At 49.9% G+C, this 16,226-nt stretch overlaps 1 protein-coding gene across 1 annotated transcript in view; it reads left to right on the plus strand.

Annotated features, from left to right (window-relative positions):
- The first annotated feature begins 1,837 nt into the window (after positions 1-1,837).
- fam20a (FAM20A golgi associated secretory pathway pseudokinase) overlaps positions 1,838-16,226 on the plus strand; it is a 28,580-nt gene continuing 14,191 nt past the window's right edge. Inside the window, exons 1-5 of the mRNA XM_029697820.1 lie at positions 1,838-3,063; positions 9,367-9,560; positions 9,748-9,798; positions 15,427-15,505; positions 15,602-15,694. Of these exons, the coding sequence (XP_029553680.1) occupies positions 2,669-3,063; positions 9,367-9,560; positions 9,748-9,798; positions 15,427-15,505; positions 15,602-15,694 (812 nt within the window). The 5' untranslated portion in view covers positions 1,838-2,668. The remainder of the gene's footprint in view (positions 3,064-9,366; positions 9,561-9,747; positions 9,799-15,426; positions 15,506-15,601; positions 15,695-16,226) is intronic.

Genomic DNA, 16,226 nt, shown 5'->3' on the forward strand with positions numbered 1-16,226 from the left:
GTGTTGAGGGGGTGTTGAGAGGTTGTTGAAAGGATGTTTAGAGGTTGTTGAGGGGGGTGTGAAGCGGTTGTTGAGGGGGTGTTGAGAGGTTGTCGAAGGGTGTTGAGGGGCTGTTGAGAGGGTGTTGAGGGGGTGTTGAGAGGGTGTTGGGGGGGTGTTGGGGGGTGTTGGGAGGGTGTTGAGAGGTTGTTGGGGGGGTGTTGAGAGGTTGTTGAGGGGGTGTTGAGAGGTTATTGGGGGGGGTGTTGGGAGGGTGTTGAGAGGTTGTTGAGGGGGTGTTGAGAGGTTGTTGAGGGGGTGTTGAGAGGGTGTTGAGGGATGTTGAGAGGTTGTTGAGAGGTTGTTGAGGGGGTGTTGAGAGGTTGTTGAGGGTGTTGAGACGATGTTGAGAGGTTGTTGAGGGGGTGTTGAGAGGGTGTTGAGAGGGTGTTGAGGGGCTATTGAGGGGCTGTTGAGAGGCTGTTGAGAGGTTGTTGAGGGGGTGTTGAGAGGTTGTTGAGGGGGTGTTGAGAGGGTGTTGAGGGTGTTGAGGGGGTGTTGAGGGGGTGTTGAGAAGTTGTTGAGGGGGTGTTGAGAGGTTGTTGAGGGGGTGTTGGGAGGGTGTTGAGAGGTGTTGGGGGGATGTTGAGAGGTTGTTGGGGGGATGTTGAGAGGGTGTTGAGGGGGTGTTGAAGGGGTGTTGAGAGGGTGTTGAGGGTGTTGAGGGAGTGTTGAGGGGGTGTTGAGAGGTTGTTGAGGGGGTGTTGAGAGGTTGTTGAGGGGTGTTGAGAGGTTGTTGGGGGGATGTTGAGAGGTTGTTGAGGGGGTGTTGAGAGGGTATTGGGGGGTGTTGAGAGGTTGTTGAGGGGGTGTTGAGGTGGTGTTGAGAGGGTGTTGAGACAGTGTTGAGAGGTTGTTGAGGGGGTGTTGAAAGGTTGTTGGGGGGTGTTGAGAGGTTGTTGAGAGGGTGTTGAGGGGGTATTGGGGGGTGTTGAGAGGTTGTTGAGGGGGTGTTGAGGTGGTGTTGAGAGGGTGTTGAGACAGTGTTGAGAGGGTGTTGAGAGGTTGTTGAGAGGGTGTTGAGAGGTTGTTGGGGGGGTGTTGAGGGGGTGTTGAGAGGTTGTTGAGGGGGTGTTGAGAGGGTGTTGGGGGGAGGTTGGGAGGGTATTGAGGGGGGTGTTGAAAGGTTGTTGGGAGGTTGTTGAGGGGGTGTTGAGAGGGTGTTGAGAAGGTGTTGAAGGGAGGTTGGGGGGTGTTGAGAGGTTTTTGAGGGGGTGTTGAGAGGTGTTGAGGGGGTGTTGAGAGGGTGTTGGGGGGTGTTGAGGGGAGGTTGGGAGGGTGTTGAGGGGGTGTTGAGGTGGTGTTGATAGGGTGTTGAGACAGTGTTGAGAGGGTGTTGAGAGGTTGTTGAGGGGGTGTTGAAAGGTTGTTGGGGGGGTGTTGAGAGGTTGTTGAGGGGGTGTTGAGAGGGTGTTGGGGGAGGTTGGGAGGGTATTGAGGGGGTGTTGAAAGGTTGTTGGGGGGTGTTGAGAGGTTGTTGAGGGGGTGTTGAGAGGTGTTGAGGGGGTGTTGAGAAGGTGTTGAGGGGGTGTTGAAGGGAGGTTGGGGGGTGTTGAGAGGTTGTTGAGGGGGTGTTGAGAGGTGTTGAGGGGGTGTTGAGAAGGTGTTGAGGGGGTGTTGAAGGGAGGTTGGGGGGTGTTGAGAGGTTGTTGAGGGGGGTGTTGAGAGGTGTTGAGGGGGTGTTGAGAGGGTGTTGGGGGGTGTTGAGGGGAGGTTGGGAGGGTGTTGAGGGGGGTGTTGAAAGGTTGTTGGGGGTGTTGGGGGGTGTTGAGAGGTTGTTGAGGGGGTGTTGAGAGGGTGTTGAAGGGGTGTTGAAGGGAGGTTGGGAGGGTGTTGAGGGGGTGTTAAGAGGTTGTTGAAAGGGTTTGTTTTCACACCTGACACCCAACAGAGGAGAGGATAACAAGAGACATGACCAGAAACAAGGCAATTACAATGAGAAGGATTACCTAGCACACACACACACCACACATACACCATACACACATACAAAGAGACCAACTCAGACACATGCACAAACACTTGTAAATCTGTTGACACAAACACACCAAACACAAACACACACTCAGATTTCTTTGCTCAGAGAACACCATTCGCCAGAGCCAGTTCAAGATAAAGAGGAATGTGTTCAGGAGGACGAAAGGCAGCCAGGATATTCACACACACACACACACACTGGACTTAGACCTGCAACCTCCCACTTACAGCGTGCAACAAATACACACACCATCAGAGCAAGACCAGGAAGACAGAAGCCAACTGAACTGCACTCTACATACTGCTTTGACAAGAGGTGGACACACACTCTCTTAACAAAGCCAAGTGGACCTCTGCTTGGAGCCACATTGCAACTTATCATTTGGCGTGAGCAACACACTGTCTCTCATCTGGTCTGAGCCAGAACAAGCACCTGGAACCTGGAACATTGACTGTGTCCAACATGTTTGGGGCTTTGACCGCCTTCATCCAGGAAGATTACATACAGATAGAGACCCGGATCTGACCTCTGTCTCTCCACTCCATCATTCTCTCTGGTCTCTCTCTGTCTCTCCCCTCCATCTCCCTCTCTCTCTGTCTCTCTGCTCCATCTCTCTCTCTGTCTCTCTGCTCACCCTTCCATCCTTCCAGTATGATGATGAGGAGAGATCGTCTGCTCCTGGCTGTGACCCTCACTGCCATTTTCACCGCTGACCTCTACTTCGTCCTGCTCCCCAAGCTCCGCCACAGACAACCAGGACCCGGGAATGGAGGCTGCCTCTGTCCCCACTCCAGGGGGACTAACTTCACCCTTGCTGGGTACAATGGCCTCACCATCCCCTGGTTCTCCAACATCACCTCCATAGACCTCCAGGGTAAGGGGGTCGGAGCTACGGACAACCCCACAGATTGGGGCTCGAAGCTGGGGAGGCTGTTTGCTCACCCCCTGTATAACATTCAGACACCGGAGCTGGGGCTGGAAGAGAGGCTGATGCAGTCTGAAGAGCTAATGGAGTATTACAGGAGGAAGGTCTTGCGCTGGGAGAGGTGAGTACAGTACACAGAGACCAGAGTTTAGACCTTTGTCAATGTTTTATGGTTGTGATTGGGTTTTGGTGGGACTAGACATTTTCCCTACTGTGGCTTGGCTGTGGTGGAGGGGTAGGGTCACTGACACGACGGCTGTGGGTCCCTGACACATGCAGAAACACACACACACACAGGCACTCAAGCACAGGCACGTCGACGACTCAACACTTTTTCTCTTCGGCAAGCAATTTTCCCATAAAGACTAATCCTATAAACTGTCTCTTAAGTCCATGTCATAAACAGCATTTAATGGAGGGCTGGTAGCAACACTCACATGGCATTGAGAGCCTATGTCTGGATCTCCCTGTGCTAGGTAAACAAGACTCTTAAACCCGATCAAACCCTTTAAACCTGTGAGAGCTGAACAGATTGTAGCTGCTCCTGTTTTACCCTGTCAATCACAGCCCAGGGCGTTCCCCTCAGAGAAATCCTGTTGGGCTCCAATGGTGGAAAAACACAAGAAATATGAAGAGAGAAGATTTCTCCCCCTTAGCTGTGTTTTAAATATGCACATAACAACGGTTATTCTAGGGCTTAGAGGGAATGTCTTGCAAAATCTTGCAACAGCTTGTTAACAGAAGAGAAATGCACTTAGTGAGAGGATGGATGGTTTTTAGGTGGACTTCTGGAGACAGTTTGGACTGTTTCATCTGGAGGCTGAAAATAGGCAGTTATAGTATACCGTAGACCTTCCAGGTCAACCACTACGGTATACTGTAGACCTTCCAGGTCAACCACTACGGTATACTGTAGACCTTCCAGGTCAACCACTACGGTATACTGTAGACCTTCCAGGTCAACCACTACGGTATACTGTAGACCTTCCAGGTCAACCACTACGGTATACTGTAGACCTTCCAGGTCAACCACTACGGTATACTGTAGACCTTCCAGGTCAACCACTACGGTTATGGTGCATGTGTGTGGCATACGTTATCATGGTCTGAATCAAGAGCACTGAAAGAGGAGGGCGATGTGGTTTTGCAGCTAGCTGCTTGCTCCCTGGTCTCTGGTCTGTGGGTTTGTGGTCTTTGGTTGTGGTCTGTGGTCAGCCTTCCTGATTACACAGACATGTCACTGTAGGCCAGTTGGGTCAGGGATACTCTGAATGAATACACTTGCTTTGACGACCCCTCCAGTCATCAGACCACAACAGCTGGTGATCCTTAAACACAGTAAAACAACCAACCCTCCCACTCACCGCAGTCAAAACTGCCACAACGGTGCAACAATGCCACATTCCCCAGCCTCCTCAGTGGTCTGAATGTTTGCTTTGGATCAGGAGTGATTCCTGCCCATACTGTTTCTGTGGGGATATGTATACAGAAGTGTCAGAAGAGGAGGAGAGGAAGGAAGGGAGATTCCTAAGTGAGGGCGAACAGCTCGGAAGCTCCGAGAGGGAGTCAGAGAGTCCAAGAGGGAGGTGGTAACAGTGTGTAGGCTTTGCCACTACAAATGTTTTCCTCAGAGAAAACTCTGCATTTGTCTTTGACTGTTCTCCCTCAGTCTGTTCTCCTCTCAGTCTGATCTCCTCTCAGTCTGTTCTCCTCTCAGTCTGTTCTCCTCTCAGCCTGATCTCCTCTCAGTCTGTTCTCCTCTCAGTCTGTTCTCCTCTCAGTCTGATCTCCTCTCAGTCTGTTCTCCTCTCAGCCTGATCTCCTCTCAGTCTGTTCTCCTCTCAGTCTGATCTCCTCTCAGTCTGTTCTCCTCTCAGCCTGTTCTCCTGTCAGCCTGTTCTCCTCTCAGTCTGATCTCCTCTCAGTCTGTTCTCCTCTCAGTCTGTTCTCCTCTCAGCCTGATCTCCTCTCAGTCTGTTCTCCTCTCAGTCTGTTCTCCTCTCAGTCTGATCTCCTCTCAGTCTGTTCTCCTCTGTCTGTTCCCCTCAGTCTGTTCTCCTCTCAGTCTGATCTCCTCTGTCTGATCTCCTCTCAGTCTGTTCTCCTCTCAGTCTGATCTCCTCTCAGTCTGTTCTCCTCTCAGTCTGATCTCCTCTGTCTGATCTCCTCTCAGTCTGTTCTCCTCTCAGTCTGATCTCCTCTCAGTCTGTTCTCCTCTCAGTCTGATCTCCTCTGTCTGATCTCCTCTCAGTCTGTTCTCCTCTCAGTCTGTTCTCCTCTCAGTCTGTTCTCCTCTCAGTCTGTTCTCCTCTCAGTCTGTTCTCCTCTCAGTCTGTTCTCCTCTCAGTCTGCTCTCCTCTCAGTCTGATCTCCTCTCAGTCTGTTCTCCTCTCAGTCTGCTCTCCTCTCAGTCTGATCTCCTCTCAGTCTGTTCTCCTCTCAGTCTGTTCTCCTCTCAGTCTGATCTCCTCTCAGTCTGATCTCCTCTCAATCTGTTCTCCTCTCAGTCTGATCTCCTCTCAGTCTGTTCTCCTCTCAGTCTGATCTCCTCTCAGTCTGATCTCCTCTCAGTCTGTTCTCCTATCAGTCTGTTCTCCTCTCAGTCTGATCTCCTCTCAGCCTGATCTCCTCTCAGCCTGATCTCCTCTCAGTCTGTTCTCCTCTCAGTCTGATCTCCTCTGTCTGTTCTCCTCTCAGTCTGTTCTCCTCTCAGCCTGTTCTCCTCTCAGTCTGATCTCCTCTCTGTCTGATCTCCTCTCAGTCTGTTCTCCTCTCAGTCTGATCTCCTCTCAGTCTGTTCTCCTCTCAGTCTGATCTCCTCTGTCTGATCTCCTCTCAGTCTGTTCTCCTCTCAGTCTGTTCTCCTCTCAGTCTGCTCTCCTCTCAGTCTGCTCTCCTCTCAGTCTGATCTCCTCTCTGTCTGTTCTCCTCTCAGTCTGATCTCCTCTCAATCTGTTCTCCTCTCAGTCTGATCTCCTCTCAGTCTGTTCTCCTCTCAGTCTGATCTCCTCTCAGTCTGATCTCCTCTCAGTCTGATCTCCTCTCAGTCTGTTCTCCTCTCAGTCTGTTCTCCTCTCAGTCTGATCTCCTCTCTGCCTGATCTCCTCTCAGCCTGATCTCCTCTCAGTCTGTTCTCCTCTCAGTCTGATCTCCTCTCAGCCTGTTCTCCTCTCAGCCTGTTCTCCTCTCAGTCTGATCTCCTCTCTGTCTGATCTCCTCTCAGTCTGTTCTCCTCTCAGTCTGATCTCCTCTCAGTCTGTTCTCCTCTCAGTCTGATCTCCTCTGTCTGATCTCCTCTCAGTCTGTTCTCCTCTCAGTCTGTTCTCCTCTCAGTCTGCTCTCCTCTCAGTCTGCTCTCCTCTCAGTCTGCTCTCCTCTCAGTCTGATCTCCTCTCAGTCTGTTCTCCTCTCAGTCTGTTCTCCTCTCAGTCTGATCTCCTCTCAGTCTGATCTCCTCTCAATCTGTTCTCCTCTCAGTCTGATCTCCTCTCAGTCTGTTCTCCTCTCAGTCTGTTCTCCTCTCAGTCTGTTCTCCTCTCAGCCTGTTCTCCTCTCAGTCTGATCTCCTCTCAGTCTGTTCTCCTCTCAGTCTGATCTCCTCTCAGTCTGTTCTCCTCTCAGTCTGATCTCCTCTCAGTCTGTTCTCCTCTCAGTCTGATCTCCTCTGTCTGATCTCCTCTCAGTCTGTTCTCCTCTCAGTCTGTTCTCCTCTCAGTCTGTTCTCCTCTCAGCCTGTTCTCCTCTCAGTCTGATCTCCTCTGTCTGTTCTCCTCTCAGTCTGTTCTCCTCTCAATCTGTTCTACTCTCAGTCTGTTCTCCTCTCAGCCTGTTCTCCTCTCAGCCTGTTCTCCTGTCAGCCTGTTCTCCTCTCAGTCTGATCTCCTCTCAGTCTGTTCTCCTCTCAGCCTGATCTCCTCTGTCTGTTCTCCTCTCAGTCTGATCTCCTCTCAGTCTGTTCTCCTCTCAGTCTGTTCTCCTCTCAGCCTGATCTCCTCTCAGCCTGATCTCCTCTCAGTCTGTTCTCCTCTCAGTCTGATCTCCTCTGTCTGTTCTCCTCTCAGCCTGTTCTCCTCTCAGCCTGTTCTCCTCTCAGCCTGTTCTCCTCTCAGCCTGTTCTCCTCTCAGTCCGTTCTCCTCTCAGTCTGCTCTCCTCTCAGTCTGCTCTCCTCTCAGTCTGATCTCCTCTCAGTCTGTTCTCCTCTCAGTCTGATCTCCTCTCAGTCTGATCTCCTCTCTGATCTTCTCTCAGTCTGATCTCCTCTCAGCCTGATCTCCTCTCAGTCTGTTCTCCTCTCAGTCTGTTCTCCTCTCAGTCTGATCTCCTCTCAGCCTGATCTCCTCTCAGTCTGTTCTCCTCTCAGCCTGATCTCCTCTCAGTCTGATCTCCTCTCAGTCTGATCTCCTCTCAGTCTGATCTCCTCTCAGTCTGTTCTCCTCTCAGCCTGATCTCCTCTCAGTCTGTTCTCCTCTCAGTCTGATCTCCTCTCAGTCTGTTCTCCTCTCAGTCTGTTCTCCTCTCAGTCTGTTCTCCTCTGTCTGTTCTCCTCTCAGTCTGTTCTCCTCTCAGTCTGCTCTCCTCTCAGTCTGCTCTCCTCTCAGTCTGATCTCCTCTCAGTCTGTTCTCCTCTCAGTCTGATCTCCTCTCAGTCTGATCTCCTCTGTCTGATCTCCTCTCAATCTGTTCTCCTCTCAGCCTGTTCTCCTCTCAGCCTGTTCTCCTCTCAGCCTGTTCTCCTCTCAGCCTGTTCTCCTCTCAGTCTGTTCTCCTCTCAGTCTGCTCTCCTCTCAGTCTGATCTCCTCTCAGCCTGTTCTCCTCTCAGTCTGCTCTCCTCTCAGTCTGCTCTCCTCTCAGTCTGATCTCCTCTCAGTCTGTTCTCCTCTCAGTCTGATCTCCTCTCAGTCTGATCTCCTCTCAATCTGTTCTCCTCTCAGTCTGATCTCCTCTCAGTCTGTTCTCCTCTCAGTCTGATCTCCTCTCTGTCTGATCTCCTCTCAGTCTGTTCTCCTCTGTCTGTTCTCCTCTCAGTCTGTTCTCCTCTCAGTCTGCTCTCCTCTCAGTCTGCTCTCCTCTCAGTCTGATCTCCTCTCAGTCTGTTCTCCTCTCAGTCTGATCTCCTCTCAGTCTGATCTCCTCTCTCTGATCTCCTCTCAATCTGTTCTCCTCTCAGCCTGTTCTCCTCTCAGCCTGTTCTCCTCTCAGCCTGTTCTCCTCTCAGCCTGTTCTCCTCTCAGTCTGTTCTCCTCTCAGTCTGCTCTCCTCTCAGTCTGATCTCCTCTCAGCCTGTTCTCCTCTCAGTCTGCTCTCCTCTCAGTCTGCTCTCCTCTCAGTCTGATCTCCTCTCAGTCTGTTCTCCTCTCAGTCTGATCTCCTCTCAGTCTGATCTCCTCTCAATCTGTTCTCCTCTCAGTCTGATCTCCTCTCAGTCTGTTCTCCTCTCAGTCTGATCTCCTCTCTGTCTGATCTCCTCTCAGTCTGTTCTCCTCTCAGTCTGATCTCCTCTCAGTCTGATCTCCTCTCAGTCTGATCTCCCCTGTCTGTTCTCCTCTGTCTGATCTCCTCTCAGTCTGTTCTCCTCTCAGTCTGTTCTCCTCTCAGTCTGATCTCCTCTGTCTGATCTCCTCTCAGTATGTTCTCCTCTCAGTCTGTTCTCCTCTCAGTCTGATCTCCTCTCAGTCTGTTCTCCTCTCAGTCTGATCTCCTCTCAGTCTGATCTCCTCTGTCTGTTCTCCTCTCAGTCTGATCTCCTCTCAGTCTGTTCTCCTCTCAGTCTGATCTCCTCTGTCTGATCTCCTCTCAGTCTGATCTCCCCTGTCTGTTCTCCTCTCAGTCTGATCTCCTCTCAGTCTGTTCTCCTCTCAGTCTGATCTCCTCTCAGTCTGTTCTCCTCTCAGTCTGATCTCCTCTGTCTGATCTCCTCTCAGTCTGATCTCCCCTGTCTGTTCTCCTCTCAGTCTGATCTCCTCTCAGTCTGTTCTCCTCTCAGTCTGTTCTCCTCTCAGTCTGATCTCCTCTCAGTCTGTTCTCCTCTCAGTCTGATCTCCTCTCAGTCTGTTCTCTCAGTCTGTTCTCCTCTCAGTCTGATCTCCTCTCAGTCTGTTCTCCTCTTTGGAAATATGCTAGTTTGGATGATTGTTGGTCCTGTGAAGCAACAGTTGCCCTGACCATGGGAGTTGGAGTTTTAAAGGCGCTTTCAATAAAGTTTGATTTGATTTGATACTGTATGAGTTTCACAGTGTGTATCGCAGGTTTTCAAGGATAACTTGTTTGGCATACCCTAACCATGACCTCGTTTTGATCACCTCTCTTTCCCCCTCAGGCATACAATATGACGTTGTATAGCAAGGGCAAGGCTATGCATAACCCTAACCCTAACCCCACTCCCACGCTCTCCCTCTCTCTCTCCCCCCACCCCTTCCCCTTAGGCATATGAAGCTGTACAGTGAGGCTGCAGCGGCCCTCAACGTGACAATGCTGGAACACCAGGTGACCTTTGACCCTGAGGCCAGCTGGCTGAAGTTCCACCTGGGCATCAACCGCTATGCCCTGTACGCCCGCGATGACCCCGCCATCACCCGCCTCCTGCAAGACATGCAGGCCACCACTGTCATCAGCGCAGGTAGGACTTGTCTTATGAGAGTTATAACCATTCATATAAGTGGTATTCATATGAGCGTTATAACAATTCATATGAGCATTAAAGTCACTGTCAACAGTGCATGTAGGTGCTATAGGACCTTGTGCTTTAATAATTAACCATTTATATAATTGTTATAGGTATTCATTGCAGAAATGTCTTTATGCAGATTACACTCAAGATGAAAAGGCCCTCAAAGGAGCGTGTGACTGTACCCAGGGTAAGGTCCTGTCATGTCAACATATCTGCACTGTTCTGTGTCTGCATGATTTGTGTGTTTTGTGTTCTAACATACATTCCTTTTAAAACGTGTTCTATTATGCTTTGGCGTGTCAATGGTTGTTTTGAGGAGAACAGGGAGAGAAATGAGAGGAAAGAAAATCAGTTGACACAGTTCTCTTCATGACTGGATCTTTTGTAGTTTTTTCTCCCTGTCATATCCTTCGGTGCTCAGTCGTGCTATCAGAGCCGAACACCCTGCTGCACCACTGACAAGACTTTGGTTTTCATCCAAGGCCCATAAAATAGCATCTCCAGATCTTCATAAGTCACATCCCTGGAGGCAGAGAGCAGAGACAGACTCATTTAGGTCAAAGGCAGAGTGTTCTTTAAAAAGCTTTATCTCAGAGAGTAGGAGTGGGGTGATGCCACAGCAGTCTACACACCAGAGATTGGGGTGATGCCACAGCAGTCTACACACCAGAGATTGGGGTGATGCCACAGCAGTCTACACACCAGAGATTGGGGTGATGCCACAGCAGTCTACACACCAGAGATTGGGGTGATGCCACAGCAGTCTACACACCAGCAGTCTCCACAGCATTGCTATAGCTTCAAGCAACAAACAACTCAGAACATGGATACATACTCACACGCTCACAACACACACACACACACAGACAGACAGACAGACAGACAGACAGACAGACAGACAGACAGACAGACAGACAGACAGACAGACAGACAGACAGACAGACAGACAGACAGACAGACAGACAGACAGACCAATCTCGCCTAACAGCGGCTTCTAAGAGTTGTAGCTCCTTCAACCACACACCCTGAAAACACACTGGTGGCTCCAACCTCAGCAACAACACACACACACTGGTGGCTCCAACCTCAGCAACAACACACACAAATCCTCTATTCTTCCGTCCTACTTTTATTCGTACATGGCTTTCTCAACCAATTCTTCTTGAACGGCTGAAAAGCAACAGTGTGCCCATTGCTCTTCAAAGCTTGTTTGTGCCTGTTTGATTCCCCTCCAGTTAAACACAGCAGAGAGAGATTATAAACAATGAATAAGATACAACTTCAGAAGAATAAGCTGAATCAGTTGGAATCAGGAGAAGAGTGTGTCTTTATGGATACTGGTTAGCCTTGCTCTCTGACACAGCATGCTAAGTACCCAGACATAAAGAATCCCGTCTGTAAGTAAGTCCCCCTTCTGGTCTTATCATTGGGACGAGGTCCAGGCTGAAACAGATGTAGAGCAGAGAAAATAATATTGAACAGTCAACAGTAAACCACAAGGATTGGAACATCAAATAAACTTGGGTCAGATTCCCAACCAACAATGTGTTTTTTGGATAGGTTTTTTAACGAGCTAAGGTTGGCCAAGATGGCATTCTGAGAGCAGCTGAGAGAGACACGGCAGCTGAGAGCAGCTAAGAGAGACATAGCAGCTGAGAGCGGCTAAGAGAGACATAGCAGCTGAGAGCAGCTAAGAGAGACATAGCAGCTGAGAGCAGCTAAGAGAGACATAGCAGCTGAGAGCGGCTAAGAGAGACATAGCAGCTGAGAGCAGCTAAGAGAGACATAGCAGCTGAGAGCAGCTAAGAGAGACATAGCAGCTGAGAGCAGCTAAGAGAGACATAGCAGCTGAGAGCGGCTAAGAGAGACATAGCAGCTGAGAGCAGCTAAGAGAGACATAGCAGCTGAGAGCAGCTAAGAGAGACATAGCAGCTGAGAGTGGCTAAGAGAGACATAGCAGCTGAGAGCAGCTAAGAGAGACATAGCAGCTGAGAGTGGCTAAGAGAGACACAGCAGCTGAGAGCGGCTAAGAGAGACATAGCAGCTGAGAGCAGCTGAGAGAGACATAGCAGCTGAGAGCAGCTAAGAGAGACATAGCAGCTGAGAGCGGCTAAGAGAGACATAGCAGCTGAGAGCAGCTGAGAGAGACACAGCAGCTGAGAGCAGCTAAGAGAGACACAGCAGCTGAGAGCGGCTGAGAGAGACATAGCAGCTGAGAGCAGCTAAGAGAGACATAGCAGCTGAGAGCGGCTAAGAGAGACATAGCAGCTGAGAGCAGCTAAGAGAGACATAGCAGCTGAGAGCAGCTAAGAGAGACATAGCAGCTGAGAGCAGCTAAGAGAGACATAGCAGCTGAGAGCGGCTAAGAGAGACATAGCAGCTGAGAGCAGCTAAGAGAGACATAGCAGCTGAGAGCAGCTAAGAGAGACATAGCAGCTGAGAGCGGCTAAGAGAGACATAGCAGCTGAGAGCGGCTAAGAGAGACATAGCAGCTGAGAGCGGCTAAGAGAGACATAGCAGCTGAGAGCAGATAAGAGAGACATAGCAGCTGAGAGCGGCTAAGAGAGACATAGCAGCTGAGAGCGGCTAAGAGAGACATAGCAGCTGAGAGCGGCTAAGAGAGACATAGCAGCTGAGAGCGGCTAAGAGAGACATAGCAGCTGAGAGCAGCTAAGAGAGACATAGCAGCTGAGAGCAGCTAAGAGAGACACAGCAGCTGAGAGCAGCTAAGAGAGACATAGCAGCTGAGAGCAGCTAAGAGAGACATAGCAGCTGAGAGCAGCTAAGAGAGACATAGCAGCTGAGAGCAGCTAAGAGAGACATAGCAGCTGAGAGCAGCAAAGAGAGACATAGCAGCTGAGAGCAGCCGAGAGAGACACGGCAGCTGAGAGTAGCTCAGAGACACATAGCAGCTGAGAGCAGCCGAGAGAGACACGGCAGCTGAGAGCAGCCGAGAGAGACACGGCAGCTGAGAGCAGCTAAGAGAGACATAGCAGCTGAGAGCGGCTAAGAGAGACACGGCAGCTGAGAGCAGCTAAGAGAGACATAGCAGCTGAGAGCAGCAAAGAGAGACATAGCAGCTGAGAGCAGCTAAGAGAGACAAAGCAGCTGAGAGCAGCCGAGAGAGACACGGCAGCTGAGAGCAGCTGAGAGAGACACAGCAGACTGAGAACAGCTGAGAGAGACACAGCAGACTGAGAACAGCTGGGAGAAACACAGCAGTCTAAGAACAGCTGAGGGAAACACAGCAGTCTGAGAACAGCTGAGAGAGACACAGCAGCTGAGAGCAGCCGAGAGAGACACAGCAGCTGAGAGCAGCCGAGAGAGACACAGCAGTCTGAGAACAGCCGAGAGAGACACAGCAGTCTGAGAACAGCTGAGAGAGACACAGCAGTCTGAGAACAGCTGAGAGAGACACAGCAGTCTGAGAACAGCTGAGAGAGACACAGCAGTCTGAGAACAGCTGAGAGAAACACAGCAGTCTGAGAACAGCTGAGAGAGACACAGCAGCTGAGAGCAGCCGAGAGAGACACAGCTGCTGAGAGCAGCCGAGAGAGACACAGCAGTCTGAGAACAGCTGAGAGAGACACAGCAGTCTGAGAACAGCTGAGAGAGACACAGCAGCTGAGAGCAGCCGAGAGAGACACAGCAGCTGAGAGCAGCCGAGAGAGACACAGCAGTCTGAGAACAGCCGAGAGAGACACAGCAGCTGAGAGCAGCAGAGAGAGACACAGCAGTCTGAGAACAGCCGAGAGAGACACAGCAGTCTGAGAACAGCTGAGAGAGACACAGCAGTCTGTGAACAGCCGACAGAGACACAGCAGCTGAGAACAGCTGAGAGAGACACAGCAGTCTGAGAAAAGCCGAGAGAGATACGGCAGTCTGAGAACAGCTGAGAGAAACACAGCAGTCTGAGAACGGCTGAGAGAAACACAGCAGTCTGAGAACAGCTGAGAGAAACACAGCAGTCTGAGAACAGCTGAGAGAAACACAGCAGTCTGAGAACAGCTGAGAGAAACACAGCAGTCTGAGAACAGCTGAGGGAAACACAGCAGTCTGAGAACAGCTGAGAGAAACAAAGCAGTCTGAGAACAGCTGAGAGAAACACAGCAGTCTGAGAACAGCTGAGAGAAACACAGCAGTCTGAGAACAGCTGAGGGAAACACAGCAGTCTAAGAACAGCTGAGAGAAACACAGCAGTCTGAGAACAGCTGAGAGAAACACAGCAGTCTGAGAACAGCTGAGAGGAACACAGCAGTCTGAGAACAGCTGAGAGAGACACAGCAGTCTGAGAACAGCTGAGAGAGACACAGCAGTCTGAGAACAGCTGAGAGAAACACAGCAGTCTGAGAACAGCTGAGAGAAACACAGCAGTCTGAGAACAGCTGAGAGAAACACAGCAGTCTGAGAAAAGCCGAGAGAGATACAGCAGTCTGAGAACAGCTGAGAGAGACACAGCAGTCTGTGAAAAGCCGAGAGAGATACAGCACTCTGAGAACAGCTGAGAGAGACACAGCAGTCTGAGAACAGCTGAGAGAAACACAGCAGTCTGAGAACAGCTGAGAGAGACACAGCAGTCTGAGAACAGCTGAGAGAAACACAGCAGTCTGAGAACAGCTGAGAGAAACACAGCAGTCTGAGAACAGCTGAGAGAAACACAGCAGTCTGAGAACAGCTGAGAGAAACACAGCAGTCTGAGAACAGCTGAGAGAAACACAGCAGTCTGAGAACAGCTGAGAGAGACACAGCAGTCTGAGAACAGCTGAGAGAGACACAGCAGTCTGAGAACAGCTGAGAGAGACACAGCAGTCTGAGAACAGCTGAGAGAGACACAGCAGTCTGAGAACAGCTGAGAGAAACACAGCAGTCTGAGAACAGCTGAGGGAAACACAGCAGTCTGAGGGCAGGTGGTTGGCGGAGTGGTCGGTTAGAGAAAATCATTATTTTATCTCATTTCATGTCTGATATGTATTGTCTTTCTCTCTCTCTCTCTTTCTCTCTCTGTCTCTCTCTCTCTCTGTTTCTCTATTTCTCTCCATGTCTCTCTCTCCCCCTTCTTTATTACTTTCTTTCTCTCACTCTCTCTGTCTCTTTCTCTCCCTGTCTCTTTCTCTCCCTGTCTCTTTGTCTCTTTCTCTCCCTGTCTCTTTGTCTCTTTCTCTCCCTGTCTCTTTGTCTCTTTCTCTCCCTGTCTCTTTCTCTTCCTGTCTCTTTGTCTCTTTCTCTCCCTGTCTCTTTGTCTCTTTCTCTCCCTGTCTCTTTGTCTCTTTCTCTCCCTGTCTCTTTGTCTCTTTCTCTCCCTGTCTCTTTCTCTCCCTGTCTCTATGTCTCTTTCTCTCCCTGTCTCTTTGTCTCTTTCTCTCCCTGTCTCTTTCTCTCCCTGTCTCTTTGTCTCTTTCTCTCCCTGTCTCTTTGTCTCTTTCTCTCCCTGTCTCTTTGTCTCTTTCTCTCCCTGTCTCTTTGTCTCTTTCTCTCGCCTTCTCTGTCTCTGTATCAACTCTCTCTCGCCTTCTCTGTCTCTGTATCAACTCTCTCTCGCCTTCTCTGTCTCTGTCTCTGTCTCTGTATCAACTCTCTCTCGCCTTCTCTGTCTCTGTATCAACTCTCTCTCGCCTTCTCTGTCTCTGTCTCTGTCTCTGTATCAACTCTCTCTCGCCTTCTCTGTCTCTGTATCAACTCTCTCTCGCCTTCTCTGTCTCTGTCTCTGTCTCTGTATCAACTCTCTCGCGCCTTCTCTGTCTCTGTATCAACTCTGTCTCTGTCTCTCTCTCTCTCCCTCTCTCTCTCTCTCTCTCTCTCTCTCTCTTTCTCTCAGTGGTAAAGCCCAGTGGACACCACCTCAAGCTGGCCCTGAAGATGCAGAACTTTGGCAAGGCCATGTTCAAACCCATGAGGTGAATTTTTCAGGGGAAATCAATCAGGGGGAGTGCTCTGGTTTTGTAGTGATATTTAGAAAAGTACTGTAATTCTATGAATCATTTGTTCCTCAGACAGCAGAGAGACCAGGAGACTCCTGATGATGTGTTCTACTTTGTCGACTTCCAGAGACACAATGCTGAGATTGCTGCTTTTCACCTGGACAGGTAAACTTGAAAACATGTACTCTCCTAATATTAATATTGATTAATTCAACCTTTATCTTCCCCTCTCATGCTGTATATCATGCTGTATCTCATTCTGTATCTCCTGCTCTATCCACTACTGTATCTCATACTGTATCTCATATTGTATCTCCTACTCTATCCATTACTGTATCTCATACTGTATCTCATACTGTATCTCCTGCTCTATCCACTACTGTTTCTCATACTGTATCTCATACTGTATCTCCTGCTCTATCCACTACTGTATCTCATACTATATCTCATACCGTATCTCAAACTGTATCTCATACTGTATCTCCTAATCTATCCACTACTTTATCTCATACTGAATCTCCTACTCTATCCACTACTGTATCTCATACTGTATATCATACTGTATATCATACTGTGTCTCCTACTGTAACTCCTACTCTATACACTACTGTATCTCCTACTGTAACTCCTACTGTAACTCCTACTGTATCTCCTACTCTATCCACTACTGTATCTCATACTGTATCTCCTACTGTAT

Source organism: Salmo trutta, chromosome 18 (genome assembly GCF_901001165.1).
Source record: "Salmo trutta chromosome 18, fSalTru1.1, whole genome shotgun sequence".
Taxonomy (NCBI): domain Eukaryota; kingdom Metazoa; phylum Chordata; class Actinopteri; order Salmoniformes; family Salmonidae; genus Salmo; species Salmo trutta.